This window comes from Buceros rhinoceros, unplaced genomic scaffold (genome assembly GCF_000710305.1).
Source record: "Buceros rhinoceros silvestris isolate BGI_N320 unplaced genomic scaffold, ASM71030v1 scaffold16541, whole genome shotgun sequence".
In the NCBI taxonomy this organism is placed as follows: domain Eukaryota; kingdom Metazoa; phylum Chordata; class Aves; order Bucerotiformes; family Bucerotidae; genus Buceros; species Buceros rhinoceros.
The window spans coordinates 87,513-97,387 of record NW_010392669.1 but is presented as its reverse complement, the minus strand read 5'-3'; the positions used below and the strand labels follow the sequence as shown (position 1 = coordinate 97,387).

At 45.5% G+C, this 9,875-nt stretch overlaps 1 protein-coding gene across 1 annotated transcript in view; it reads left to right on the top strand.

Moving 5' to 3' along the window:
- The first annotated feature begins 7 nt into the window (after positions 1–7).
- MGLL (monoglyceride lipase) overlaps positions 8–9,875 on the top strand; it is a 58,866-nt gene continuing 48,998 nt past the window's right edge. Inside the window, exons 1-2 of the mRNA XM_010144582.1 lie at positions 8–88; positions 653–791. Coding sequence (XP_010142884.1) covers positions 79–88; positions 653–791 — 149 coding nt within the window. The 5' untranslated portion in view covers positions 8–78. The remainder of the gene's footprint in view (positions 89–652; positions 792–9,875) is intronic.

The following is a 9,875-nucleotide window of genomic DNA, read 5'->3' as shown; positions in this document are numbered from 1 at the left end:
CGAGATACCAAAAGCCTTCTCTGCTTGCGTTTCACTTGCGATGCCGGCTCCTCACTAGAATGCAAACCCTTGCACAGGATGAGAACAGGTTTGTTGCGAATTCTCCTGGAAATGTTTCGTTCCCCATCACCGCCACCTTCCTGTCTGAGATGTCAGAGAAGAGCTTAATGATGACACGGTGGCAGATACCTCTGCTGCGAATCCTCCGCCGTTCTTTGGAGATGTTAAGGCAGAGATAAATCTTTCATGCAGCTGTCTTTTCATATCTGTAGGGGTTGCTGCACAGTCTGTACTTGATTGCAGCTAAAACACTCTTTTTATTATCTGTTTCATAAAATGATGCAAAATAAACACAGATGGGAGAAGTGGGGGAGAGAAAGCTGTAGTGTATTGGTGGTGGATTCGTCTTACCTCCCCTCCAATGCCCTACCCCAAAATGTGACCCCCTTCTGAACACAAAATGATACATTTCTGCTTTAAAGCAGTAAAGATTTTGGGGGCTCTTTGGCTGCAGTTTTGGAGGGAGGCTCCCATCAGTGGTGCTCACCTTTCTGACTGACTTTCTTGAATGTCTGTGGAGAGGAAGCCCATCAGCCTCTCTTTTGCCCTCACCTATTTTAATACATGTCTTGTTTCTTCCATCACCTTGCAGGTCGTTCTTCCAGAATGCCAGAGGAAAGTTCACCAAAGCGGAGTCCTCAAAACATCCCATACAAGGACCTGCCCCATATCGTCAATGCTGACGGGCAGCATCTCTTCTGCAGGTATTGGAAGCCAGCAGCAGCACCCAGGTGAGCGCTTTCAAGCAAACATCTTTTTTACTGTCAGTAACTAAGGCTCTGTTATTTGTTATTATTGATAGCTTGACTGGCATTACAGGGCTGTGTGCACAGTGCTTTGCAGAGCCGCTAAGAGAGATTTCTGTCATCTGTGAGAGCCCCTACTGTAAAGGCTGTATTCCCCAAACCTTTGCTCACTCAAGTCAGCCTTACAGATGTGAAACACCGAGTGACAGTCGTTCCATGCACAGCTGGTGTGGCTGGCAGTTCAGGATGCTGCCGAGTGGCACATGCAGGTGGCTGATGCCTATCAGCAATAAACAACGATCTTCAAAGTAATAGCACAGGCTGTCAGGGAGGGATGGGATACAGGCTTAGGCATGTCTAGTCTTTCTGATTCTCTCAACACCAACGGATTAAACATCAACATCCGACTTCAGTTTCAACAGCAGCAGCCAAAATCTCAGAGCAACAGGCAGAATATGGTTTGACTGCATTGCTTTTTGACTGTCGTGGGGTTTTTTTTTTAATTATTTATAGTTAGGAAGTGATTTAGGAAGCTCTTTCACTGGCAACTGCAGTTTGAAAACTGACTTGCGTAATGAACACAGACAAGGAACCAGATAGAGAAATGTCTCTAATGCTTCTATCATAATTTAAACAATCCCTTTACTGTAATAGCTTTCTGTGCCGATTGTGTGCTGATTATGATCTGCTGTAGAAAGCTGTCTCTGTTCCTCCCATAGTTATGGTCTGTCTTCTTCCTCCCGGTATCTGCTGGCTTGGCATTTATTTATGCTAAAACTGGTTATGTAGGTAGCTACTTCATAAAACCCTGGATATTGTTTTACTGTTTTCTTTTTCTGCAAGCCAAAAGGAAAAGCTATGTTGATTTTATACAGCTAGAAAACAGCCACAGGAAAAAGTTCTTCCAACGGGAGTAGGGAGTTAAACTTTTTTCTTGGCCACCCAACAGGTTAGACATCATCCTGTGTCCAAATCTGCCTACAGCTGTGCTGAGAGGTGCATACAGGTCCAGGTTTAGGTGGCCTTGCTGGGAGATGGGCAAGCACCCAAGTGCTCTGTCCCCAGAGGAGGGGACAGTGCAGCCACCCCACCATAGCTCCCTTGCACTGGTTGGGCTGTAGGACATGGGGCTTGGCTTTAAGATCACCTGGTACACAGAGCGTTTATAGTTACTTCTACTCACTGCCTTTCGGAAACAAGGAGGAAAGTTTTGGGCACGGGTGCTTCACGTAGTCCTTGTGCCAGAGGACTTCTCTACAGAGAAAAAAAAGCTATCAAAATAAGCTTCTACTGGGAAACCAGGCTGTCTCGTACTGTAATGCTAATTAATCATTAACTGCCCACAAAGTTCTTCACCCAGTTGTGGAATTACTTTTTTTTTCATGTTTAAATTCTCAGTAACTTAGTAGTGAGTGGGTGGGGTTTTGATCCAGGAATGAAAGGATGATAAAGAGCTGAGAGTTAAAACTCGGTGTCTAAGTCCTTTGGGTAGTTAATTTTTTGGGTTCTGTGCAGTTAATTGAGAGTGAGTTTGCCCTAGTTTTGTGACAACGGAAGTGGATGGCGTCAGTGTTGCTCATTTGCAAGTGGTTCCTAAATGTGTGTATTTGCGTGTTTGTGTATGAGAAAGGGGTGTGCAGTTTATTATTAGCTCTCTTTGCATTATTATTTATGAGAGGTGATGACTGCATAACAAGTTAGTGCCTCGATCTACAGTCAAGAATGCTCTTGGACTGCTTTGATAGGCAAACCAAAATTACTTTCTTTTTCCCCCACTCACTTTTCATAAATAGTTTCGCTTATTCTGCTTCCTAGGAAGGTGCTCAGCAACTTTCATCTAATTTTGAATGTTCAGCACAAGTGATCTATATAGTGCTCTATGTCTAGGGAGAGAAAGAGAGACACCTCAGGGGACTTTTACAGGCCTGTTGCAATTTATTCTGTTTCAAATACCGAAGGCAGTTCTTTCAATCTTCCAACTAAATTGTTGATTCAGGTTCAAATCTTAACGCTAATGAATGACACTATAACTGTCAAACGGTGCGATCTTTCATTGATCCATTATGCATCTAATCCCAGCTAGTGCTATAGAAATACCTCTTCTCTGCAATGCCCAAAGGTTTGTTGACTTGTTTCCTGTTAGAATAGAACTTATCACCCTCGATTCCTCCCGCAGGGAAGGGAAAAAACAGGGTATCTGCCAAGGGAAAGATTAAAAAGTAGCCCCAGCCTGGGGTTGAAGAGCAGACAATGGCTGGGCAGTCGCTGAGATTGGGGCCAACTGACACATCGCCCCTTGGAGCTGGTGCGTCTCTTTTATCTCCTCAAACAGACCCACAAAGGTGGATAAAAGCTGTGGCAGACTCGTGTTCTGTACCTTTTTTTTTTTTTTTAACAATTTGTCAGGAAGATGGGGAATTTTGTGAGGCTCTTTTGCTTAGTGCTTCCCAATGTCCAGGCTCTGATCCTGTGAGGAGTTGATCTGACTGATCAGCCCATACTGGGGCACATATGGAAGCTTTGTTACAAGTGCCACCGAGGCCAAGGTTGTCCTGCGAGTGAAAGGCACCTATTGTGAGTTCCTCAGTAGGGTCCGCTTTGTTTTGAAGGGGGATTTAGGTGATTACTTCACAGGAAGCTGACACACAAAGGCACTCAGATGTCATAATGATTAGATGGGGTACATAGAGTAGGTAGTAATGGGACTAAGGAAAGCGACAGTTTTCCGCTTGTGTTTTGGATGGGAAGTCACTCCCAAGAGCAGAGCTGGGTGCTGTCTGCTCTTGCTGTCTGCTGGCAGCAGTGCAGGTGCGACTTCCCCAGCCAGCAGCCCTGCAAGCTGCCCAACTTGTTGAGCCAGTTTCATCTCGAGATGTCATTGAGTGGTCTTGGTGAATGCAGCAGGGACAAAACCACGGTGTGTTCTGGTGTCGTTTTCATGTGTCATGCCAACAGCAGCATTTGTGGAACATGAGAACAGGTAACTCTTTGGCACTGAGTGCTTGCTAGTGAGTGCAAAGCTTAAGATCTGGGCAAGGCAGAGCATTTGCAGGACCATGTAATGTTGTTTGGAGGAAGTAAATCGTTGGTATCAAACCAGATTAATCTCAAGCCTGTAACAAGTCTCAGTAGCTGATGAAATCAGTCTTTGCATAAACAAAAACAATGGCTCCATGCAAGGTTAAAACCTCTGCCACCACCCTGGGCGGTCTGAGTTAACATGAGGTAAGAGGAGGTGATGAATTGAGAAACCATGCTCTGTTTCCAGCTCTCAGACAAAGCTGCTAAGAATAGAGGTGGGATGAGGAAAGGGAAGGAAAGTTGGGAGGAGAAGTCAGGACATTTCCTTTGAGGCCTCTAAAGGGCCTGCAGAAGTTGAGAGATGACCGTTTCCTCTCTGTGCTGTGTCCCCATAGCCTTTTCTGGATGCTTCAGCTGCTCCTGTAACTGCCTAGATAAGCACAGTTTGTTCTGGGGCACTTTCAGCACCTCTGACCTCAAATGAACCCTGTAAGATTTATTAACCCAGTGTAGTTTTTTCGAAGATGCTAATAGCCTTTGACTTCAGATTGAGAAGGTGATGGTCAGCGCTCTCCCTGTAGAGCAGCCGCTCTAGGCTGCACTCTCGAAGCTTGAGACACTTGTAGTTAGAGGATGCTTTTGAGTTCTAGACATCCTTGTATCTGAGCTTCTTCGTTTGTCAAACAGAAATCCTTCTCTGGCTGGCTAGCCTCATGCTTGTGTGCCTCTCCATGTCGTGGTCTCTAGGTGCACTTAGATGATGACCATCAACTGAAGTGGTCTGCCCGAGGAGGCTGCCTGAAGCTGAGACACGGGTGGGTTCCTGGTCGGTTGTTAATGTATGCCAAAATGGCTTGGCTCAACTTTAGACCTCGTGACCATGGTTTAAGTGAACAGAGTTGCAATTATCTGATTAAACAGTGTCTTTGAGGTTCTTTCAGTGTTACACCTGACAACTGTGAATAAAAATACAAAATTAAACATCAAAACCACCTGCTTTTCTATTTACTTTTTAAAATTTGTTTTACTCTTGGAAAAATTCCTGTTACTCATTCTGACTTGTTAGCAGTGAAAGGCCAAGCCAATATGGAGAAAACGTATTTCTCTCTTCCCCAGGGATTTTGCAGAAGTGCCTGTGGTGCAGAAATACAAGCTACCTTTATATTTGAGCTGGCCCTTAAATTGGGAATGTTACTTGCTGATTTTGGCACCTCATTACCAGCATTTCCATGGCATTTCCAGAAGAACAGCACAGCTCCCAGCAGGAGCAGATGACAAAGCTGAATTTGACTTTCAGACCCTTCCAAAATAAATAAATAAATAAATACACCAGAGTGAAGTCAAAGCAGAAGGGATCAAGTCACTAATTATAATGTCTTTAATTACACTGTGTGGTGTTAGTCTCTAGAAATATGTAAAGAATTTCCAATTCAGTGTCATTTTGAAGTACACTTTTGATTGTACTAATGAGATCAACTTCAGACGAACGCATGAGGGCCAAATGTGTATGGTGCAAAGGAAGAATTTAGCTCCCCCCGTATGTCTGATCGCGTTGTATCTGGTGCAAAGGGGAAGTAACAATCACCGTTTTCAAATCACCGTTCCGGCCGTTGCTTGCGGTACTGCCATTGCCTGAGTTCGTTTCCAACTGTGTTCCTTTATTGCCCGTGTTCTCTTTCCCCCATGTGACTGTCTTACTCGCTGTGAAGGGAGGCATCCTTTCAGGATTTCTTACGCATTTCCAGAAGATGGGCAAATTAGCAAACCAGCTTCACGTAAGAGGGACTCTGACAGGCAGGGGAGCAGCTTTGATTCTTGCTGTAGGTATTTCCAACAGGCTTTTTTAGTAGGATCTTTTTTTTTTCAGTCTCCACAGGAACGTTCAACAAAAGCAAATCTGCCTTTTATTCCACAGAACCCAAGGAAAAAGGCAAATAACAAAGGGCAAAACAATTGTAATTAAACTGACCTTTTTGCTCCTTGCCCTGTTACGATCAGCTTCTGAGCACGTGTACACCTTTGTGACAGTGCTGTGTGGGAACAAGGTGACTTTAGGAGTTCCCTGCTGTGAGTCAAAAAGCAGTAAAATTTCATCCTGCTCCTGAGGCAGCAGCAAAGGAAGCAAAATCACCGTTGGTTGTCAGTGTGGCACCTGATGAACTCTTGGAAATGGTGCTGACCGGCACGGTGAATATCAGAAACAGAGGTAGAAATAGGAGAAAAAAAGAAGAATGATCTTGAGATTGTGTTGAACACCTCTATTTCTGTCCATGATTCTGCCACAGACTAAGCAAACCTTGCTTCTCCCATGCCAATAGTTCACTTACTTTTAGTGGGATTAGAAGTGTGGTGACCAGTTCTGGCTTTGTGCCACGACCCGGATGGATCCCCTAGGTGGTCACTCAGCCCGCAGAGCCCTGCCTGTCCCTCCCGGTCTCTTTGTGCTGAGCAGCCCATACTCTGGCTCTCCTCTCAGACTCTGACGTGTAAGTTTTCTTCAGCTCATCAGACTGGGAGCACTCTAAACCAGGTATTTGTTGACGGGGATGCAATAATTGAAGCAGACAAACTCATGAACCTTCCCAGGTTTCCAGCTGCAAGAGCCCTTCACTAGCACAAGAAATATGTAGGGTTAGACAGAATAATAAACCCCGCTGCACACAGTTCCTTGCCTCAGTTTCTTCAGCGCTCTTGAACATCCCTTGGGCACACGCAGCAGCTCTCTTAAATTACCATGAATACACCTGCAAGAGTTGGCTGGCAGAGTTTCACTGGCTGGAAGGGGATATTTTTCTAGATGCCTGTTGCAGAGGTGTTGGCCTGTGTTTCCTTGCAAGTTCCCTTCAAGGTGCTGTGGCTTTGTGCGTTTCAGAGTCAGGGCAAACATCTGATCTCTTTGTTCTTCCAGGGAAATTGCATTGTTCTAAGAGCTGTCGCTGCAGACACATTTGGCCTTCCCTAGGTTGAGGAGGGCCATCGACCTAATGTGCTTCCACTTGAATGGAAGCCATCAGTGTTTTAAACCTCCTATTGTCCCTTATCCAAGAGAGGTGACACAACCCTGATAGCAAAAGGCTGACTCTCCTGAGTACCCAAGGAGATGGTATTGCATCTTGCCCATGAGATACGCTTAGGCAAGTCCTTTACCTCATCACACCCCAGTTATGTCCTTAGCTGTACCCCTGCGCCTCTGCCCCGTACTCTACCAGTACAGACATTCTGACGCTCTATCAGCATGACTTAATATCCTATAGGAAGGAAATTCCAAATACCAATGTTGGGCTAGGCCCAGCCATGAGCACCTTCTAAAGCAAACAGACCTGGGGGAGTCACTGGGTGGTGATGTCAGGAAGGCATCTCAAAGCTGACCAGACTCACTGTCTGGACAGTGGTACCAAGGTGTGGCCTTGGGAACAGGCGAGGAGTGGCCACTGGCAGCAGTCCTGGTGATCTGCCTCCAAGCGCGCTCCTACGGGCTGTCCACATCAGGCAGGGGCAGGAGAGGAGATGGGGTTTGCAGCATGCTCTGCTCGGGAATGTGTTTGTTGCTCCTAGGCAGATGCAGTAAGTTTGTGTCCAAGGGATTCAGTGTTTTTGCAGTAGCAGCCATGTCGCCGTTTTCAATGACCCAAGACTTTGAGTAACACCAAACTTTATGAGTGCTTCCACAAATGAGACTCCCCTTCTGCGCGCCACACACTTGCTCTCCAGCCAGGAGGTATCTTCATTTCTGCTTGGCAGGCACTCAGTTGACGATGGGAGCCTCTGAATCCTCCCCTACTAAGTGATGGCAAAGGCAGCATGTTAGAACTGGAAAAGTTAGTGTCAGAAAACACAATAAAGAAGTCAGTGAGGAGCAGAGAACAGGCAGAACACGGGGTCAATACAGTCAGTAGGCAATGACACAGTGACCAGTGATTTGCAGAATCAGACCTTTAATTTCTCTCTGCTTTTGTTTCCTTATCTAAAATTGGGTGTAATCATCCAGGCAAATGATACAAATTGGGTCTGGAGTCCTTAGATGAAATTTGCCAGAGAAAATAAAAGTTAATCCTTCAGGTTTTGGCGGTTGAAGAGTGCTTGACGTTTGAATAGAGATTTTTTAAAAATCCCCTAAGTGATGCATTAGTCGTTACCCGCTGTTCAGCTACAAGTCAATTGTCTCAGCAGCAATCTGTTAAAAGAAGGAAAAGAGAGGGGGGGAAAGGAAACAAAATATTGGCAACTGGGCTAAAGCCAAACATTCAGCAGTAACAGTGTGGTGATTGTTTGCTCTGCTGTTGTGAATAGGTGGGTAAGGAGAAAATGTACAAACTACTGTAGATTTGGTGGGCAAGAAAGATTACAGACATCTTTGTCAGCCATCTGGCTGACCCATGACAAAAAGGGCTGGCTCTCTATGTTTTCTTTCTTCCTTGATCAAGCTTGTAGCTTGCAGAAAGAGGGAATAAAACTTAAATCTTTGGCCTTTTTTTAGAATAGAAAGTTGGTTTAATTTGCTGTAGGTGTCGGCAGGTCAGCAAGTTCACTAGCTGGCAAGATGAGCTTATTCTTATAATTTTTAAACATGTTTTTTACCTTTTTTTTCCCCCAAACTGTCTCAGTAAGATTTCAAATTCAGCCGTCTAATTCCAGAAGTCTGCAGTGGTTTAATTTGCTGAGCTAAAGGCATGAGGGCTGGTGAGGAAGCAGTACATAATTAAATTGCTGTAGAGATAACATCCAGCTGACTTAATGGTTAAGCTTTTTCTTAATTTTTTCAATTTTGCGTGAGAGCTAGTCTACAATGTTTGGAGTATTAAAAACTGCATTCTGAGCAGCATTCATAATCTTATTTTATTAAAAGGATATTCAAGCGATCGGCCTTCAGTCATTGCTGGGCGTCTGCAAATGATTTTAGCAAGGAGCAGCAAGCATCTCAACCCGGATTGTCCTGAAAACATGCAGATCACCTCTCTGACACTATTAGCTGCCCCCAAGTTCATTAGGACAGAAAGATTTTTAATAATTGACTTTTTCTTTCAGGTTCGCTGTGGCCCTATGCATGTAGCACAGGGCTGGAGCTCATGGAACCCGTGGTGACAGTTTGACTCCGCTGTTCAACTCCTGCCGATTGCTGTAGGGTCAGGTTTTGCCTCATGCTCTCTGTCCATCCCTGCTTCTGGCAGGCTGCGTTGCCTTGGGCAAGGCTTTTTACCTCTTGTGCTTCAGTTTACGTGGGAGCGGGAGGAAGGGTTGGTCTTTGCTTGGGACAGGGTAAGGGATCAGAGGAGCTCTTGAGGTCCCATTCATCTCTGCTTTATGTGACTCTACAACAAGCCTCGCTGCACCCTTTATAAAGCATTTTGGGTTTTGTGAAGGAGGGGTGGTGTACAAAGGCAGGTGGTGTTATTATTTCTGCTGCTTATTTACTGGTCACATTTCTTAGAGCTGGGGAATGGAAAAAATCAATCAACAGATTCACTTCGTTTATGCTTAGTTTCGCTTTCAGTGTTTGGGGGATGCTGATTTGTTAAATGCTGCTCCTTCCTCTAAACCCCCTAGTTTTACGTAGGTGGTGCAAACACTGTCTCATTCCTGCACATTTCGCTTTTGAAGCATCATTTCAGGGTTCTGACCACCAAAGGTGTGCTTCTTGCTCTGTGCGTTCGCTGTTGCTTTAGGAGAGATGGTCAGATCTTCCAGCACAGCTAAATGCAGCATCATCAAATTTTGCTAAGTCCAGGACATGATCAGCTACGCCCCTGCTCAAGCTGCCCTGCAGCTCTGCAAGCAGCTGATAAACCTTCGCTGCCCCATATGACCTTGCCAGCTCTTGGGCAACATGCAGGGCACAGACGTGGGTGCTCCAGTGCTCCTGAGCCCCATCCCTACCTCACAACTACAGAACTGAGGTGTCTCTCCCTTCCCATGCCCCACACAGCACATGCAGTGGTTCAGCCCTCATCTGGGAGCTCTGTGTCTCTGACGCCGTGAGCAACCCTGGTGTTGCGCTGGTGTGATATGGCTGAAGACGCCCTTCCCGTTCCCCGCACAGGCTGGGGGGAG